This window comes from Amblyomma mixtum, chromosome 7 (assembly GCF_055824585.1).
Source record: "Amblyomma mixtum isolate Tamu chromosome 7, ASM5582458v1, whole genome shotgun sequence".
In the NCBI taxonomy this organism is placed as follows: domain Eukaryota; kingdom Metazoa; phylum Arthropoda; class Arachnida; order Ixodida; family Ixodidae; genus Amblyomma; species Amblyomma mixtum.
In genome coordinates this window covers 79,333,439-79,354,618 of record NC_143018.1, presented here as the reverse complement: position 1 = coordinate 79,354,618, position 21,180 = coordinate 79,333,439, and the positions used below count along the sequence as shown (strand labels likewise).

The 21,180-nt window shown below is 48.0% G+C and overlaps 1 protein-coding gene across 1 annotated transcript; it reads right to left on the bottom strand.

The window, feature by feature from the left end:
• Positions 1 to 5,360: 5,360 nt before the first annotated feature.
• On the bottom strand, positions 5,361 to 6,013 carry LOC149336589 (uncharacterized). The gene is made up of 2 exons (XM_089553009.1): positions 5,551 to 6,013; positions 5,361 to 5,386 (listed from the first exon to the last, which is right to left on the bottom strand). Exons 1-2 carry the CDS (start codon positions 5,909 to 5,911, stop codon positions 5,376 to 5,378), a joined length of 372 nt encoding a protein of 123 aa, XP_089409135.1. The 5' UTR covers positions 5,912 to 6,013; the 3' UTR covers positions 5,361 to 5,375.
• Between the last annotated feature and the right edge of the window lie 15,167 nt (positions 6,014 to 21,180).

The following is a 21,180-nucleotide window of genomic DNA, read 5'->3' as shown; positions in this document are numbered from 1 at the left end:
TGTGTGCCTCGCGTCAATTGCACGTTTGCGTGCGTGCAATCACGATGCGCTCAACGCAAGCGCCCTCCCTCATGTCGAGCTTGCTGCGGCCATACGCTCGATCGCGAACAAACCACTGCACAGCGTAGCTTGAAAAAAAAAAAGAGGAAAACTCAGCAGCTATTGAAAGCACGTCCCTTACGTCGCAAAGTATGGTCGATGGCGTTGCGTTAAAATTCGCCCGGCCAGTTCTGTGTAACCAAACCTTCCTCCGGCCCGCGTCGGTTTTCGATGATGGGATCGCGAAGAACCGCTTTCCACCGTCGTGACGGTTCTTGCACCCGAAGGCCCAGCTGCTCGTCATGCCGCACAGATAGGCGGCTTCAAGTTAGGTGACTGACACACGTTCCGAGCAAAACAAAAGCTGCTGTTGTTCACAGCAAGCAAAAGCGCAGTGTCCGCAACTACGCCTGCCGAACCTACGGTGCGCGGTTGGAGCGGACAATATGGCGTCCGCGGCGGCGAAAAGCGCGGGTTTAAAGGGCTTTTTCGCGCGAAACCATCGACCAATGGGAAGAGGCGACGGGCACAGGAGAGGGAGAGGCGGCGTTCTGCAAAGGTTGTCGCTACTTTAAAAATTTCCAGGGGCTTTAATTAAAACGGTGTGGCTGGCGAGGTTCCATCGCCTGCCCATTTCCCTTGTGCTGGTGCAGTGGTGGGGTGTGACACTTTCCTCACTCTTGGAAGGGAAGTGCGAGGAGGACAGTGGAACTGAAGGCAGCGGCGCGGGAGAGAGAAGCTTACCACAACCGGTTTTCCCGATTGTTCGCGCCGTCGTCGACCGTCGCCGTCCGTCATGTGCAAGCGAGTCGCTGCCGCTCTCGGACGAGGCGGTGCCAGTGACGTCGCGTGTAGTGGGGCTCTGCCCGCGGTCAGAATGGTGATCTCGTCTGTCCTGTGAATCGGCCTCTATTACGGTCGGCTGCCTATACGTTCTCGGAGAGTCTCTGCAAGCAGAGCACCGCTCTTCTAGACCACGATCGTATTGTTGGCCACCAGACATACCTCGCCATCCTGAAGCAACGATGCACCGGTTCCCGTGGAGACACATGCAGTGCATAGCAGTGCAGATTCGCCTGTGGCGGCCTCCACATCTGTTTGAGGGTATTCCGGGACCACCCGCAGAAAGCTGAGGTGGCGAAGGATGGCACCCGAACAAAGCATGAACAGAAACACGACGAATGCCCCCAACAGCGTAAGCCCGTCCGAAACAGCCATTACGGTCAGTATGGCTAGCACCACGACCGGCTTAATTACTTCGCGACCTGTTTACTACGCCGCCTCCTACGACGGTGCGCGTCCGCGAAAATATCACGTGACTCTGCAGGAGTGACGGCGCGCCACTAAAGGTGGCGCCACAACTCACCCTCACTTCGGCATCGCCCACCGTACGATTATGTGCGCTTGGGCGGGTACTTAGCCTTGCAAGCCGACCTATAAACCGCGGCACTTTTTAAGCTCACATCGCAAATACGTTGTGTTTATATTCATAAGATGCTATAATCGGGCACAGCTTTCCGTATGCAGTGATAGCTACGAACGCTAGCTGCCAGCTAACACGCCTGCGTCTTCGGCTAGTGAGCGCGCGAGAGCAGCGCAGAAGCCGGCGTCTCGTGCTCGTAGCTTCCTGTGTGTGGTGTCTGGGTCAGACCAGACGCATGACACGGGACCACGCAAGCGCAGTATGCAGAAACACTCTCTTTTATTCGTCACAGTCAAGCCACTTATATAGGAAATCATATTGAATGACGATATGTACACTGAAAGAAACGAAACTGAAACAAGGATACAACATCGCCTCCCGCTTGAAAATACAACATAGTAATTTACAACAACCAAAATAACACGAACTAAACACTTATTGTTCAGATAAAGAAAACCCAAATCTTTCTACAGGTCGGCGTACCCTAGTGCTTCGACGCAAAGGTTGCTCCACCGAATCCTCTGAAGGAGCAACCACTTCTTCATTAACTTCAGCACTTGTTTCCGGCAATCGCAACAATTCACCCTGTTCAGCGCCTGCGCGGCTTTCAGGCCCAGCGGTACCCGAGTAGTGATGAGGCAATTCCCATGCCCATTGTTCTATTGTCTGCGATTGATTGCAGGGAACCCGAACTAGTTTAGACGCGTTCCAGCAACGACCGTCGCTCATCAAAAAGCTATTTTTGCCTTTTCTGCCGACAATCTTGAAAGGTCCCATGTAATTTACCGACGCTTTCCCACCGCCTGCTGGCTTGCGTACACGAACGAAGTCCCCTACTCTAAAGGCTGGTCTTTTCGCACCTCGCCTCCTGTCCGTATACTGTTTTGCATACATCTGCTTCGCCTTAACCCTAGCAGGAACATTCGAACCGGCATGGACACTCTCTCTTGTCGGCAAACCCACTGTATTGAGTCTTGTCCTTGGCTGACGCCCGTGGAGCAACTTAGCTGGCGACACACCCGTTGTCGCATGCGGCGTGGACCTATATATGCCGAGATAGTCAACCACAGCAGCCTGGAGGGGCCGTTGTTCCAATCGGGCAACCTGCATGAAATCTTTCAGCACGCGATTAAAACGTTCAATCGCGCCGTTTCCCTGTGGATAGTACAGAGAAGAACAACGATGCGCAATACCCCTCTCTCTAAAGAATGTTTCAAACATTTGCGATCTAAACTGAGGCCCATTATCTGTGACAATTTCTTCCGGATAGCCTTCTCGGCTGAACACAGTCTGCAAAAAATCGACCACACTCTGTGACGTTACTGTAGATGAAAAGGCAACCTCAGGCCACTTGGAATGATAATCGATCAGCGATATCATGTACCTACAGTTTGAAGGGGCCCATTCAATCGGTCCCACTATATCCATTGCTAGCTTCTGCCATGGTAGCGCTGTAAACGTCACCGGCTGCAGCGGTGCAAACGACGGTTTAGCGGACTTGTCCGCGGCCTGGCAGATATGACAAAAATGAATTGCTTCTTCTACCTGTTTATTCAAACGCGGCCACCAGTAAAGATCACGTAGTCTCTGCTTCGTCCTCACAATATCTGGGTGACCTTCGTGCGCAAAACCAACCAGGAGCGAGGTTAATTCACTCGGAACAACTACCTGCTCGCCGCGCATCAAAAGGCCATCAACGAAAGAAAGCTCTTCCCGCACGTTAAAGTACGGCATTACTTCTGCTGGCAAAGCTTTTCTAGGCGCCCAACCATGTACCACGTGCACAACAACCTGTTGCAGTGTGCTGTCTGCAGCAGTGGCCACCTGCAGCCGTTCCTTTGTTAGGCACTCTGATACAACGGACACAATTTCTTCCTGCATCGTCTGCTGCGAATCACAGTCAAGAGGTAGGCGTGAAAGCGCATCGGCCACGACATTTTGCGATCCCTTTTGGTACTCTACATCGAAGTTATAGTACAAAAGTCGAGCTGACCATCTGGATATACGCAAAGGTCGGCGTCCTGTACCGGCAGCTGAAAGTAACGTCACCAGTGCCTGGTGGTCCGTACGTAACAAAAATTTTCTACCCCACAAGTAGACGTGCCAGCGCTCGCACGCGAAGAGACAAGCAAGGGCCTCCCGTTCCCCAGCGGAGTACTTCCGCTCAGCAGGAGTCAGGGCACGTGATGCGAAGGCCACCGTGCGTACGCTGTCACCATCGCGTTGCTGAAGAACGGCTCCCAGACCCTTATCAGAAGCATCTGTCGTAACAATTACATCAAGGTCTGGGTTAAACATTTGTATGACTGGGCTTGAAGACAAAGCTGTCTTAACAAGCTGGAAGCTACGCTCAGCCGCATCATCCCACGTGAACTGTTGACCAGACCGCAGGAGCCTTCTAAGCGGCTCGACAAGATCAGCAAATCGCGGCACAAACCGAGCATAGTAACCAGCGAGACCCAATAATGACCTCAAAGTGGCAACATCGTGAGGAGCACGCACTTTGACAATAGCGTCAACCTTAGACTGCAATGGTGTGAGCCCTTTTGAGCTCACCGTATGCCCTAAAAAGGATAGTTCTGAAACAGCAAATGTGCATTTCTGGTTGAGCTTCAAACCTGAATCACCAATGCGTTTTAGCACCTGGTGTAGATTCTTGTGGTGCTCCTCACGTGTCTTGCCCCACACAATCACATCATCAATGTAACAAAGTACGCCTTTACAATCTTTCAAAATATGCTGCATCATTCTCTGAAAGGCTGAAGGGGCAGATGCAAGGCCAAAACACACTCTCTTAAAACGAAACAATCCTTCGTGTGTGATAAAGGTGGTTAGTCCCCGACTTTCCGGAGTCAGTTCTAGCTGGTGGTATGCCGACGCTAAGTCGAGCTTTGAGAAGCACGTTCCTCCAGCTAGTTCATGAAGTAATTCCTCTGTATGCGGTAGAGGAAAAGCATCGGCAATTACTGCCTTGTTCACTTCACGTAGGTCCACACACAACCTAATTGAACCGTCCTTCTTCCTCACGACGACGATCGGTGAAATCCATTCCGATGCGTCGACAGGTTCAATTATATCTTCGGCCAGCAGACGTTGTATCTCTACCGATACCTGTTGCCGTAGCGTGAGCGGCAGGCGTCGGAGTTTCGCAACGACTGGTTTCACAGATGAACGACAGTTAACATGGTGAACAAAGCCTTTCACATGCCCTAACTGTTCCGTGAACAAGTGCGCAAACTGGTGCGTAAATTCTGAAGGCAGTGAATCAGGGCATGTCACCTGGCAGCAATTCAAGGTTGAGCCGTTGATAGTGATTCCCAGGCTCCGAACGGCATCAAGCCCCAGCAGCGAAGTGCCCTTGGTTGTGACATGAAAAAGCACACTGGCTCTGTTTCCCTTGTAAGATACGTCAGCAAGAAAGCAACCGCTTAACTTGATTTGTTCTCCGGAATAGTTGCACAAATTGGCAGTCGGCGGTCGTAATGAGTACGTGTCGGCTAGATATTTGTGGTAGTGCTCTTCACTGAGCAAAGAAACCGTAGCGCCTGTGTCGACAATCAACGACAATCTTATCTTCCCGATAGAAATGTTGGCTCGAATATCTTTCGCCGACGCATTACGGTCACCGATTTTAAGTACCGTGACGGCGTTGGCCTTCTCGGTCTTTCGAACGGCATATTTCTTTTTATTCGATTTGCACATGCTTGAAAAGTGACCAATTTTTCCACAAGAGTGGCAACGCTTGTTCCTCGCCGGACATGCAGTCGAGTTAGCCATATGCGATGACCAGCCGCACCTGTAGCAACTTCCTTGCTCAGCGTCTGACCTTTTTCGCACATCTTGAATCTTGTTCACAGTGCTATGCGCGAATTCCCCGAGCTCTTGTTGTGTTTGCTAAATTTGCTTCCCGATGTCAACAGCACGCTGCAATGTAAGCGAAGACCCTTCATAAAGCATGCGTTCACGTGTTGTTCGTGACGAAGTGCCTTCCAATAATTGGTCTCGAATCATGCTATCGGTAGCACTGCCAAAATTGCAAGTAGACGCAAGGTCCCGAAGACTGTTTGTAAATGCTTGAAATGTCTCACCAGGCAGTTGTCGTCTTTGGCGAAACCGGCGCCGCTCCACCAAATCATTCGTAGCGCTCGCGAAATGCGTATCCAGTGCAGCAAGCGCGTCCTTGAACTGGTCCGCCTCTTCCTCCTTGTCCCCGGCCTTGGCGTCCGCAGTCACGTCTGCTCCTTGTGCAAGGATGCTGTAGAATATTCGCTGGCCTTCAACCCCGAGCGAGTTTAGCAGAATTGCCTTGCAACGCTTCGGCTTCAGTTCATCGCCGCCAATGGCCTCCAGGAAATTCAGGAATACGCGTTTCCACTGCTGCCAAGGCACAGCCGGGTCACCGGGTGCAGGCAAGAAAGGGGGCGGTTCTGGGAAACACCCGAGTGACATGGCTCCGATACTGATCCTCGCAATATGTGGTGTGAGCAAATTTCACTTATCTGCGTTCTTGCGCTCCTCCGGCGTTCTTGCGCACCTCCGGCGTTCTTGCGCACCTCCGGCGTTCTTGCGCACCTCCGGCGTTCTTGCGCTACTCCTGGCCCCCGATGAGATCGTGGCTGCAAGGGCTCCGTGTCGCCTTCCACCGTAGGCGGTTCATCCTCGTCGCCAATATGTGGTGTCTGGGTCAGACCAGACGCATGACACGGGACCACGCAAGCGCAGTATGCAGAAACACTCTCTTTTATTCGTCACAGTCAAGCCACGTATATAGGAAATCATATTGAATGACGATGGCGATATGTACACTGAAAGAAACGAAACTGAAACAAGGATACAACACTGTGCCTAGCCACAAAAAGCTGTAAGCGACTAGAGGCTATTAACAATATTTTTTTCTCAGAGCAGCAGTTTTGTCTTTATACACAAGCTCAAAGAGCAGTTGTATTGGTGTGCGCAGCTCTGGTGCAAGACAATATAGCCGGTCGTGCTCTGGTGCAACTTGCGCGCTACAGCAGGGCCTTTTTGTGAGGCTCTGTGGTGTCGTTCGAGAAAACAAAGAGTGAATTCTTTGCAAGTGATGGCAGCACCAAGTCTTCGAACTTCTTTAGCGGCCTTAGCCCCCTCACAAGGACAAGATCCACGCTTGATGCAGCAGCTTCCAGGCAGCTGATGAACCCTACGAAGGCCAGAGCAGGGTACGGCAGCCCTCCCTGGTCCATGCCTGCTATGATGACAGTAGTGGTGGACTGAGAGGCTTGGGCTAGCAAATTAATGAGGCAGCTCTCACATTGAATGCAATCTTGCATCACTGTGACCATGAAGTCAGCAATCATTGCCAGCGTGCGGGCTCGAATGCTTCATTGAGGGGCACCTGAAAGAATGAAAGCAAATTGGAACTTAGTGTCACTAGAAAATGCTCTTGGAAGCATTTCATTCCTAAATCAACCTCTTGCAGGCTCAGTGCCCGAAAATTGGTAATATGCTCTTAATTCACGCAAACATGTCATTTGGCAATGGATATAAGCCTGAGCTGTTCAGGCGACAGCACTCTTCGGAGGTCGCCGTTCAGCCACTGCTAAGTGCAGAATGAATGCTGTCCATTTCTCTTGGTCGAAGCCTCAGTTGTTGATCCCCTCATTCAGACACTGAAGGTCATTTTGGGCAGCACGTGAACTCGCTGTTCTGGACCAATATCTCTACTTTTCTTGCTTGAGGGACATTTCGTCCATCACGAGGGAGCCAAAGCGTGCCTGCAGATGTTAATATTCAAATGTGACAGAACCTTTTATAAATAAAGTTGATATATTTCACCTCCTCGTAGTGTTTCTTCGTGAGTGACAACACCTCTAAGACGGTCCACTTCAAAGATGGCTCCCGGGGTCCACCCTGGCGCACCCCGCCTTCCCGAAGCAAACGAAGTACCGGTTACCGTTGAGACATGTGCTCGGGCGGTGCAGATACGCTTCTGGCTGCCTCCACACCAGCCTACGGGCCATCTTCGAGGGCCACACGCAGAAATCTGAGGTGGCGGATGACGGTCCCCCACCAAAGCATCGACAGAAAGAAGATTAACATCACCAACAGCGTAAATTCGCCCAAAACGGCCAGTATGGTCAGTACAGCTAGCAACAGCGTCCTGGACCACCCTCTTCTCTACCCGAAGCAGAACTCATCAATTTCTTCAAAGCTCGCACCCGTTGCCCAACTGGGCACACCCCGCTTTCGGCAAGCGAAAGAAACACCGGTTTCCGTTTAGACACGTATTCGTAGCGGCACAAATTAGCTTGTGGCAGCCTCTACGTCTAACGAAAGCATTAACAGAAACAAGATGGGCATCCCCAGCAACGTAAACGCGCACAAAAACGGTCAGGACGGTCAGAAGAGGTAGGACCAGCATCACTGGCCATTATCTCCTCTCCTCGAAGCAGGACTCGTCACTGTCTTCTGTTCCCCGCAGGGGCGTCTGATTCATGCAGACGTTGGTGAGTTGCGACGCCATGGGTACATGAGCATCCGCAGGGACATCCCCGCAAGGGGAACGATGGTGAGCACTGCGTCACCACGGACCCGAGCACCCGCGCTTAGCCGTGCGTGGCATCGCCGTGTCCGGGGAAAAGGGGATCCTGGTGGTTGAGCCAATGCCGAGCGTTTGGACCTTTAAGGCCCCTCGGCGGAGGCAACACACCAATGCTGACAATTTGAACTTTGCTGCACGTGTGGGTTATGACTGCCAAATTTTTACTGGAGAGCTCGTGCTTCGTTTTCACAGTATGTGAGACTTGCAGGCATGATCTCGGTTGTGTGATGAGTAGATAGGTGTCGCAAAGTGCTTATTGTAATACGAATTCTCTCCTCAAAACAAAATTTGTCATCCTAAATGAAAAGCATTCTTTTTGTTAGCGCTGACGTGCAGAAGGAAAACAGCTTCAAGTTCATCGCATCAATACACCTAGAATACGGTAGTACATACACGGTTTTGCACAAAACTTGGGCAACTGACCGCTTAAAGCTTTAAGGGCTAGAGCGTTACAAAAGCCTACAACGTCAAACTCCGCCACATACAGAGGTTTACACGAGCACAATGTCATGCACAGTGTTGCCTACATTGGGTGTGATAGTAGAGCTGGCTTAACAGCTCACGACGGTACATACAGAAATAAAGAGTTCACTGCGCGAAAGGGTTAGGACACCAGGGAGGCACATTCACGACACTTAGAAGCGCAGACTGACAAAGTTGTCAGTCTTCGCTTCTGTGTCGAGAATGTGTCTCTCTGGTGTCCTAACCCTTTCGCGCAGTTAACTCTTTATTTCAGAAATGAACCACTAGCCCGGCAAATCCTTTTGCAAAATATTTTTGGTAGACACACTACGAGTACTATTTTAAAAGCTTGCATAAATTCTTTCCCTAATAACACACCGCGAATGGTGTGTTATTTTAGCATGAATCTTAGGGAGAATTTTTCTTCGGTGCGACCGTCAACCTGGCATCCTTAAACCATCGCTCGAAATTAATGCCGACGGAGGAAGCGCGAAAACAAAAATGATTTTCTCTAACGCCATACATTCTATCAGTTTTATTTGCAGAGGTGGTGTGCTTTCCCGACTAGCACGACGGAAGTTGTGTTCTGGGCTCATTCGAAGACAACGACCAGCATGAAAAGGAGGTGAACACTACCAGCAATGAATCCTATCACCTGTATTCACTTATTGAACAGGACTCATTCGGGCGACAGACGCCAGTATTGAAAGGAGAATTGCTCAGCTTTGTACAAGCAGCCCACTGAAATGAGCTGCACATGCGTAAAACATCACAGCTGATTGTTCCAGGTCAAATATGAGTATGCCACTAGTTGTCAAGTGGCTCAAATAATTAAAAGATAATGCATTTGGAACCAATACAGCTAATAAATAAAACTGGGCATCTCACAGAATAGCACACATGATCCAAGTGATAAGCCCATGCAATGCAGCATTTTTCATGCCATTTCTGAAGAATTGTCTATCTTCCATTTATATAGAAATCATCACATTTAACTGCTTGGAGTGCCCAGCATATTTTTATCTCGTGCCCAATTTCATAATTACGCTAGATGCTAAACATCAAAAAGAAAAAACCTACGCGGGACTGCAAAACTTTGGAGACTATACTGGTTGCGACATTCTCACAAAGTGTAGAGATATCCTTTCATATTACTCACTGGGCATCAACTTAGGTAAAAGTTTATACATACCATATACCCTCTTGTAAGGTCCGCACTTTTTATATTACTTTTTTTTTAGCAATTACTCTAGAACAGGGGGTGAGGCTGCCCCTCCTGCGCCTACGTTTCAACGAACTTTGCCGATGTTACGAGACACATGCACACTGAGACAGGAGGAGAGCCATTTAAATGCTCCAAGGGCCTTGCGGTGTTTGCAAAGTGCGAGGGTAAGAGATATATGCGGTGTCACTCAGGAGGACGACTGCATGAGTGTATCATGTGCCCTTTTACAACTGACGACTCTGCAACCTTAACTGCGCACGAGCATACACATGCTAACGAAAGGCCTTTCAGTGGCAGTACGTCTCCTTTTACACCTGCAGAGTGTCGATGTGTCACTGCACACGGTATTCTGCACACTGGCAAAAGCCCGTTCAATCGCGACACGTCTCCTTTTACACTTGCAGAGTCTGGAAGTGTCACTCCACATGATAGTATGCTCACTGGCGAAAGCTTCTTCAATCGCGACACTCCTACACCGGCAGAGCCTAGATGTCACTACACACGATAGTATGCACACTGGCGAAAGCCCCTTCAATCGCGACTTTTCTCCTTTTACATCTGCGGAGTCTGGAAGTGTCACTCCACATGATAGTATGCTCATTGAAGAAAGCGTCTTCAATCGCGACAGTTCTCCTTCTACACCTGCCGAGCATAGATGTCTCTCTACACACGATAGTATGCACACAGGCGAAAGCCCCTTCAATTGCGACACGTCTCCTTTTACATCTGCATAGTCTGGAAGTGTCACTGCACATGATAGTATGCTCATTGGCGAAAGCAACTTAATTGGAGACACCTGTCCTTCTACACATGGAGAATCTGGAAGTGTCACTACACACGATAGTATGCACACTGGCGAAAGCTTCTTCAATCGGGACACGTCTACTTCTACACCTGCAGAGCCTAGATGTCACTACACATTTTAGTAGCGCACATTTAGAACTGCTCATTCTGAAAATTTAGCTTTGGACAAGCGAATGCATACTGGCGAACCATATACCCTTCTAGATTAACCAGCTCGGAATATTCTTGGAAGCTAGTGATGTCAGGCCCTTTTTTGCGACTATCTTAGGTGTGTTTTAGTCGACTACATCTGTCGAATAGGGCCAGTGCGTACACACTCAGTTTACTGTCTGAATTACTTCCACGATCAGTTTGTTTTGTGAATGCTGAGCGGTTATACGACAAGCGACGTACCGCCCTCTCCTTCACTCTACAAATATACGATATCTCGAGGCTACGAATAAACTGTCGCGCCGAATAACGGAAATCTGGAGCTAGGCTACAAGCAGGGCATACAACTCCGTTTCTTCAATTGTTCCATGGGACAGACTATGTGAAACAGTGAGATCCAGCCCAGTGCTTTTGTGAACTGAACACTGTGGCACAATTTTAAAGAGTCGAAAAAGCGCTCCGAAGTCTTTCGTGTAGAACTTCTGGAATTACACTATGCTTTCACAAGCAAAATACAAAACAAAGTCCGAGCATCTGTGCATAAAGCTTAACTCCACTTACTTATTTTTTTTGTCGGTTCAATTTACGTACGCCACTCGTAATTTTGATCTTTGTGAAAGTTGCCTTTATGCACGGCTATTTTCTTTAGTGCATAAATTTACGTGTGCGAACGACTGGCTCTTTGTTTTTCAGATAGCCGCATGCACGCGTACTATTGGCAGAAAAACATTACCAGAGTGTGTTTTCTCACACACAAAAAAAAAGTGGTTGTAGCACTGCTTTGCAATCAAGTCGCCAAGAATTATAGCGTTATTGTTTATGCTTGCTGTCCTAAGCCTTACCGTACACCTTAATTAAGAAATAACTCACTGCTGGAGCGAAGCTTGCACGCTGAACTTCCCTAAACAAACATGCTTTTATTTCATGCCTTTACTCACCTGCAGAGATGCTCAGTTTTTTTCTTGTTAAATATGAACTACCCGAAACCTTAATTCGCTGTAAATGCCACACGCTTTAAGCTTATATGTACTCGATCATTGCGATGGATTGTATTAATTTGGTTTCGGGTCAAAGCAACGCAATCCACCTGTCAAATACTTAAGAGTGAACGGTGCCGCCGCGGTGGCTCAGTGGTTATAGGGCTGGGCTGCTGACCCGAAAGACGCGGGTTCGATCCCAGCCGCGCGGTCGAATTTCGATGAAGGCGGAATTCTAGAGGCCCGTGTACTGTGCTATTTCAGTGCCTTCCAGCGCTTGGTGAGCCCTCGGCGTGCCTCCCATAGCCTGAGGAGCCGAGGGTCCACCTCCGGTGTTTGCTCGGTGCGATCCACTTCTTGAGTGTACCGCAGAGCCCCGCTGTTCGTACGCAGCGATGTACAGAAGACTATGAGTGCAGTCGTCCTCATTGGCGCACTCCCATGGGGAACTGGGAAGCTCACGCGGTAAATGTTCAATGATGTGCTATTATCATCAAGCACTCACCGAGCACACGAGGTATTTGTAAACAAGCAGCAGAAAAAAGAAAGCGAACAACGGATACCGGAATGAGCATCCAGTCAGCCACAGTCACGCGGCGCGGCTTTGGGCGGGGCGAAGTGACGGCGACGGCTATTGGTCGGTGCTGGCTGTGTTCGCGTTTCGAAGGCACTCCAAAACCTCCAATGTCTCCGCGGAGCTCTGTCGACTCGAGCCGAACGCCATGCAAACATTTTGTGTAGCAGCGTAAGTCCGGCTGTCGAGTTGAAGGACATTCAGTTGGAAGGCATTCGAAACGCCCTTGTAGCAGGGATATTAGTTCTGGTGTTTATTAATGGTAAATCAATGGTCTAACTGTATCATCGCTGAAAGAAAATTAATTAAGAGAAAGAAAGAAATCAAACACATGCTGCAGTTCTCGGTCGCTGGTGGCAAAATCGGAGGTCGAGAAACTCTCCATTTGTTCGATTTATTTCCTTATTTTGATTTTCCCTGAAATGTATTAGTTCATGAGCTTGCTCATTCGGCCCTCTTCTTCCGATGTGCCCCTTTTTGTAGCGTCGAGAAAGTCTACAAGCTGCATGTAATATACGGGAAGGAAAAAGGCCACAGGGCACAGATTACGTGGTATTGAGCAAAACAGAAGGCACCCTGCGACCCGTTCGCTGTTGTTCGCAGCAGTCGAGACTCGCAACAAACTGAGCGCCTACAGTACCTTGTCGGAACTAATGTGCCTAGCTTCTATGAAATTAATAAAATTTAGTTAAGACCCCGTCTCATGGTAAATCATGTGCAACATTGTTGGACAAAAACAAAACAAGAATTGGAATATTGCATGTTGAAAGTATCGAAGATAATGCTCCGTTCTTCTGATGCGTAGCGAAATATCTTTTAGAGTGTTTCCATCGGTCTCATCGAACAGTTAAGACTGCCATAGAAAATCATTAGGGAACGCTTTTGAGGATCGCAAAAACGTTAATAGAAAAAAAATGCAAGACTGCAGTCGGATGATATCCGCACATATCGATTTTATAGTGAAATCTTCCGTTATATGAAAAAAATTGCGTTCACAAACAGTTTCCATCTCAGAAAGGCTTGTTCCCAGTGTATTAGGGCATGGGCGCACTTTACCTTTTCCTATGTACGACAGTGGAAGGAAAGATGCTACATTACAAAAAAAAACAAAAGCAGGGAATGGAATGCGCATTTATAGGATAAAAACATAACGATCTGCGATGGTAAAGTGTCACAAGAATAGAATTAATGGCGCAAGCAGGAAAAGCGGCAGGGAAAAGATCAGCATCATAGCAGTTCCACAACACATGAGCAAAAACTACACAAAACACCAAATAAAAGATCAGTGAGGCGTGAGCCTTTCTCAGAGCCGCTGATACACAGCATACAGAGGAGCTAGGAAAAAAACATGAGAATAAGCAGTTTATAAAAGGCGAAAGCCGCGGTGGGTCCAAACTCGAAAACTACTAAGTCACTGCTGCCGCTTCTGAGTTAACTGGCGTTCTGCCGCACATCAGGCTGGTAGTACAATTCCAAATTATTCACGCTGATTTCTCTCTTTCCTCTAATTTCTCTTCCCCAATCTTTGCACAGAGGAGAGCCCCGTGCTCCTTTATTGCGCATAGGCGGTTTCGTCGTGGCGTGACTGTGACTGCGTCCTTGACTGGGTGACTGTGTCTTTACTGTCTGACTGTGACTGTGTGACTGTGACTTCGGTTTTGTTTTATGTTTTTTTCTGATTTTTATTTTTTGGCCGGCACTCAGTGCTTTCTTAGACTGTTACTGTGACCATGAGTTTGCAGTGACTTGGGTTTTCTCTTTTTTTATTATTTATTCCGATCCCCGCAGGGAGGCGTCTGCAGCATGCAGACGTTGGTGAGTGGCGACACCACGGGGTTAACCCGAGCATCCGCAGGGACATCCTCGCAGGGGGATGATGGTGAACAATGCGTCACCACGGACCCGAGCATCCGCGCTTAGCCGTGCGTGGCATCGCCGTGTCCGGGGAAAAGGAGATCCTGGTGGTTGAGCCGATGCCGAGCGTTTGGACCCTTAAGGCCCCTCGGCGGAGGCAACACACCACTTTGGCCCCAGCTTCCTGTAGACGGCACCTCCGGCCTGACCCGACCGGGGGAAATCGGCAGTCGCCTTTTCCTATCCTCCCCTCTATCTTTCACTTTCCTATTTCCTTTCTTACAACTTTCCTGTACCCTCCTCTCTTCTTTGTTTTTTCCTTCTTTCCTGGCGGCGAGGGTTAACCGTGTGTGACCAACTACCCTGAGTTGAGTCATATTAGGTTATAGTTAAGGTGTACAGCTGGCGTGGGCAGGACTTGCTTTCAAGTTCCTGTCGCGTCCCCCTGTTGGGCTCCATGGTGGGTGGCTGGCACCATGACCGAAAAACCTCAATTTTTTATGGCTCCCCCCCTTTCAAAACTTGATCGCTCTCTCAAGAGAGGGCGGAACGAAGCAGACGACTTTTCTCAAAAAAGAAAAGTATCATTTCCAAAATTTCACGTCATCCATAGCAAAACAGAAGAAACGCAAGCAAGGATAATATCCCCATTCCAAGTCTCAAAACGCTTGACGGATGCCTTAGGCCTTGGCTACAAGGTGTCAAAAATGGCCAGTGGCGACTTACTTCTTGAACTGCGCGACAGCATACAACACTCAAAAGTTGCAACAATTGTATCCATTGGGGACATCCCTGTCTCTCTGACCCCACATCGTTCTCTAAATACTGTACGAGGCGTCATCTCTGAAATAGATTTTGTCCACCTTTCTGAAAAGGAAATGCACGAAGGACTTACTGACCAAGAAGTTATAGACGTCCACCGGATCAAGATCCGGAAGGATGGCGAAGAAGTGGACACCAAACACCTGATTTTGACATTCAACATGAGCACATTGCCCGAATCCATTGAAGTAGGCTACCTGAAAATAAATGTAAGACCGTATATTCCCAACCCACGCAGATGTTTCAACTGCCAGAGATTTGGCCACGGCTCACAGAGTTGTCGCGGCCGCAAAACTTGCGCAAAATGCTCTTCGACGGACCTCCAATCCGAAGAATGTGTTGCTAACTCACGGTGTGCAAACTGTGAAGGAGACCATGCTGCCTACTCCAGACCTTGTCCTTCATGGAAAAAAGAAAAAGAAATTATTACTCTCAAGACAACACAAAACATTTCTTTCAAAGAAGCACGAAGGCAATACGCTCAGACAAACAAATTCTCCTTCACTGCAAAAACAAACTTCGCCGATGTGGTGCGTGGGCGCGGCGCACCACACCAGGCTTCGGCACCTGTCCAGGTCACACGTAGTGAGCCTGGGGCGGGGCCATCCGCGCCGTCTGGTGGAGTAGCTCACGCTACTCCGCCTACCCCAAAGGAGGGGACGCAGACCCCCGGGTCGGCGGGCCCAAAGACCTCTTCCCACAGGTCGAGGTCTAACTCAAAAATCAATGTGCCTCCTGCACGGTCGTCCAGTGCCTCTGCAGAGGCGATGGACACGACCCCGGGCAGCCCCTCACCGTCCACGTCGGATGGTCGGCGGAGCTCCCTGGATCGGTCAAAAAAAGACAGGCCACGAGTCACGGGGCCATAAACAACTTGATCTAGCTTTTCAATCAGTACAAACACAAAACTAAGATGGCTTTCATAATACAATGGAACTGTAGAGGAATGTTGAGGAACTACAGTGATATAACTCATATTCTAGGGTCAGTGATGCCTCTAGCCCTATGTCTCCAGGAGACCAATCTTGGTCCACAACATTCAAATATCTTAAAACATTATACAACTTTTAGGCGTGATCGCGAACATGCAAATAGACTCTCGGGAGGCGTCGCAATCATCATCCAAAGCGGCGTCCCGGCTCAAGAAATCAAACTGAAAACAAAACTTGAGGCGGTTGCGGTTAGCGTCATCAGCTACAAAACCATAACAATATGTTCTGTATATCTTCCCCCCCACATCACATTAACATGCCAAGATCTAGAAGGCCTGATCGATGAACTGCCGGAGCCATTTCTGGTAGTTGGCGATTTTAACGCTCACTCTCCGTTTTGGGGAAGCGAACGCTGTGACTCTAGAGGCCAAACAATCGAAGATTTTATACTTTCGAATAATGTCTGTGTTTTAAATACGGGAAAAGCCACATATTGCTGTCCAAGCTCAGCAAAAATGAGCTCTCTAGATTTAGCTTTCGCATCACCATTACTTTTTAACGATTTTAAATGGGATGTTTTAAATGACCCCATGGGCAGCGATCACTTACCTACCGTCATCAGGCTCTCATCGTCCACTCCAATCATCCCCACAAGGCCACGGCGCTGGAAAATTCAGCTCGCCGACTGGTCACTTTTTACAAAAAGTGCCACTCTGCAAAAGGAATTTTGTGACCACCTCAGCACAGATGAAATTAATAATAAGTTTACTGAATGCATCATATCGGCCGCAACACTCGCTATACCACAAACAACAGGACTTGCACAAAAGAAACACAAAGTGTGCTGGACAAAAGAATGCACATTAGCAAAAAAACAACAAAAGAAAGCCTGGAGCGCTCTGCGTCGATATGCCACTGCAGAGAACCTACTCACCTTTAAGAAGGCAAAAGCCAGAGCGCGGTATGTGCGAAGAAATGCAGAGAAAACCTCTTGGCAGAAATATGTCTCCTCAATAAATAGTTCAATAACATCAAAGAAAATGTGGGAAAAAGTTCGTAAATTTACTGGTGACCATACCCCTTTCACACTTCCTCTCTTGACAGCACCCGGGACACAAACATCTTTAGAAGAACAGGCCAACATACTGGGCGAGTATTTTGCTGAGATCTCAAGCTCATCCAACTACACAAACACATTTCAGAAACACAAAGCAATAGCTGAAAAACAAAAATTTCCATCTGGAGCAGGTGTTCATGAGGAATATAACCAGCCTCTCACACTACAAGAATTAAATAAGGTACTATCTTCTGGCAAAAAGACAGCACCGGGACCAGACAACGTGCATTACGCTATGCTTGCACATCTCTCCGAGGCTGCTGTAGAGGCACTGTTAAAATTCTTTAATAAAATCTGGATAACTGGAAATATACCTGACGAGTGGAAAAAAGCAGTCATAATACCTTTTCTCAAACCCGGAAAACCACCAACAAGTCCTAGCAGTTACAGACCAATAGCCCTCACCAGCTGCATTGCTAAATCTTTCGAAAGTGTAATAAACATTAGATTGACCTTCATACTTGAATCTCGTCAAGTATTAGATGCACACCAATGTGGGTTCAAAAAAGCATGCTCGACCACAGATCACCTTGTCCGTCTAGAAAACACCATCCGGGAGGCGTTCATCCACAAGCAGCACTGTATTGGGGTCTTCTTCGACTTGGAGAAGGCCTACGATACTACGTGGAAGTTCGGCATCCTCCGTGACCTAGCAGAGCTAGGTATCCGCGGCAGGATGTTGAACTGCTTGAACGACTTCCTGGCTAACCGCACATTCCGAGTCCGCCTAGGAGCAACTCTCTCCATGACTTTCACCCAAGAGAACGGCTTACCCCAGGGGTGCATTCTAAGCACGACACTCTTCATAGTAAAAATGAATTCCTTAGCTAAAGTAATACCCAAGTCCATAATGTGTTCAGCCTATGTAGATGACCTACAAATAGCATGCACGTCCTCTAGCATATCAACCTGTGAGAGACAAATACAAATCACACTAAATAAACTAAGTGTTTGGGCAGACATAAATGGGTTTAAATTTTCTCCTCAAAAAACAGTAGCTGCTCTTTTCTCATTGCGACGAGGCCTACAGGTCGATCCCAGTCTATACCTGAATCACACTGCGCTACCAATTAAACAAGAACACAAATTTTTAGGCCTAACTTTCGACAAGAAACTCACATTTCTACCACACATTAACAACCTTAAAAAGAAAGCTTCTCAAGTCCTCAATATCCTAAAAGTTCCCTCACGGAAGCGGTGGGGGTCCGATAGAGCAAGCCTTTTACAAATATATCGCTCTCTGGTGCGCTCCAAGCTGGACTACGGGTGCATAGTATATGGTTCGGCAAGAGCATCCTACTTAAAACGATTAGACCCCATTCATAATCTTGGTCTGCGCCTATCATCTGGAGCATACAGAACATCGCCAGTAGTTAGCCTTTACGTTGAAACTAATGAAGCCGCTCTTGAGGATCGAAGAATCGCCCTTACATGCTCATATGTCTTAAAAATCCGTTCTCTTCCGAAACATCTCTGCCATCCAGTTGTCACCAAGTGCCCATCTAAAAGATTATTCATCAACAAACCACATTCTATCAGACCATTACTGCTGCGCTTTGAAGATAAATGTGAAGAGCTAACAGTACTAGATGCCCTACCGAATATTGCACAAAGGAATGAATATTTACCACCATGGTACAGCCTGCCTTCAGTATGTGACCTCACAATGACACATTTAGATAAAAAACAAACGCCAAATGAGTACATATTACAGGAATTCTTTGCACTACAAGAAAAATATGACACTTACATTGAATTTTATACCGATGGCTCAAAAACAGAAAGTCACGTTGGAAGTGCAGTAATCCAAGGAAAAAACAAACAGATAATGCGACTACCAGAATTCGCATCGGTTTTTACTGCTGAGTGTTATGCCATCTTTGTAGCTGTGGAAAAAATAGCAAGAGAGAATATCAAAAATAGCATCATTTACACCGATTCCCTGAGTATGCTCAAAGCACTGCACTCCAGAAATGCTGCTGAACCCATAATAGGTAACATCATACATAACATTGTTAAAATCACAAAACAAAAACATAACATTAAATTCTGCTGGGTTCCTAGCCATGTTGGAATCGTAGGTAATGAAAAAGCAGATGTATGCGCTGCACAAGCCCGGAATGGCCAAATAAAACAAGTGAGCATACCGCACAGGGATTGCTTAAAGTTTATCAACAGTAAACTCAGAAATAAGTGGCAGGCCGCATGGCAAGATCACGTAAACAACAAATTGCATTCTGTGAAACCAATTTTAGGGGAATGGCAATCATGTAGGCATCAAGAACGTTTTACCGAAGTTATTTTATGTCGGCTCCGCATTGGACACACCCACCTCACGCACAACTTTCTGCTAGCCAAACAAAACAAACCTCTCTGTGAAATGTGCGGTGCTGAACTCAGTGAACCACATTTTAATTTCATGCATAAAGCTAGAAGAACTAAGAAAGAAATATTTCACAACATTTTACAGGGAAAGCATCCCGTTACACCCCATGCTACTCTTAGGTGATCGAGCACTCGTTGACATTTCATGTATTTTTAGGTTTCTCAAGGAAGCCAACGTTTTAAACAAACTCTAAGTATTTTTAAAAAGCTTCACCATTAACAAAAACTCTAACCTTGTGTTTGGCGCAGCATAGCCTCAGTTGCTTTTGCGCCATAAAAATCAATATAACTAACTATTTATTCCGCGGACTGCACGTTGTGCTTTGGCTGTTTGCCTGCGACTAACTTTTACTGTGATGAGCCTTCTGTTTTCTTTTCTTTTGAGTTTTTTTTAAATGCTCTGTTTTTTGCTTAATTTTTTTCCTTCTTTGGAACATTTAGTTCGTTTTCATTTATTTTGAATATGCGTTAAGCCTGGCAAAGCATTGCTGGTCCAGGCATCCTCTCTCTGTCTTTTATGTTTTTCTACCTTTTTTTGAGAGGACCAATAAAAGGATAAAAGGGTCTACAATGTCCACCAGGCGCAAATATCGGCGCAGGTGCAACCAGCAAAGCCACGGAAGTGCATCTGGGCCGGGCCGGCCGTCGGGGCTTTGTTGGCAGACGACGCTTTGCCGGACAACACCGGCTGCTTTCATGACGCCGTCCATCTCGTCCAGATCACCAATGCTCTTTCTGATTATGTCCTCAGCTTCTGTTTTATTTACTGGCGCAATTTCATGAACTTTTTCCACGAGCGCGGGGTTCGAGCCGATTAACTCGAGTGCCTCTGCACCAGTTTTGTCGAAGGCGCGGCCACTTACGAATCGTGCGCTGCGGGCCAGCAACTGGCCGTTGCGGGTGAGGACTCGTTAATACAGTCTAGCTGTCTGTCTGGAACAGTGAAGTCAGCCCTCGTCACCGAAAGGAGGGTGATGTTGTTCCGGATGCTCTTGACGAGCATAAAGAAAAGCGCTCGTGATGGATTCCCGCGGTGCGAGTTGTACGTAAGCGCCCGTAACCTCTTACACGAGCAGACGATGTCTGCGAGGAGGCTTCCGGCTCGCCTGCTCCTACACAAGCCCTGAAAGATGAGAGCCGTGATGCTAGTGTTGAGCTCGAGTCCGTCGAGCAGAACCATGGATTCCACGCGTTTCGCTTCGAATGTCAATGTCATCGTCCTCAGTATCTTGGTGAGCCTCAGGAATTCAGCAAGAATTTCCGGTTGTTCGGCAGCAATTGAGGCAGGAACTTCCACCGTCAGGGTTGACAGGCTGTGGAACGTGTGCAACTGCTTAAATTGGCCAACCGAGCGCGCTGCTGCGCATACCAGCAGGAAAATTCTTACAACTCGGACCCACTCTGTTATCCCGTCCATCTGCGGGTCACCTCTATAAAGGCAATCGATTATTACTTGGACACCAGTTCCTGGCTCACTGACGATGCGATATGAGTCGAACACGTATCAATTCATCTGGTGCTCCAAGCGCACATCTTCGACAGAGTCTTCATTCGCCAATGTGTGGAACAACACCCGCTGGTCCTCCGGTGTATGGAGAGATAAAGGGAATCTGAGCCTTCGCAGTGACTTCACATTCCGCACCATGTGGACTAAGGGCTGCATAAGCCTGCGAACCACGCCATATGAGTCGCTTTCAGTTTCGAATGCTGAGCTCTGCTCACTGTTCGGCTCTGCGAAGGCCAGTCCGCAGGAGATGAGCTCCAGCTGCTGCAGTTTTTTGGCGCTGGACAGGGACCTCCCCAGTGCCCACGTCTCACTGGTGTCGATGATAAATATTA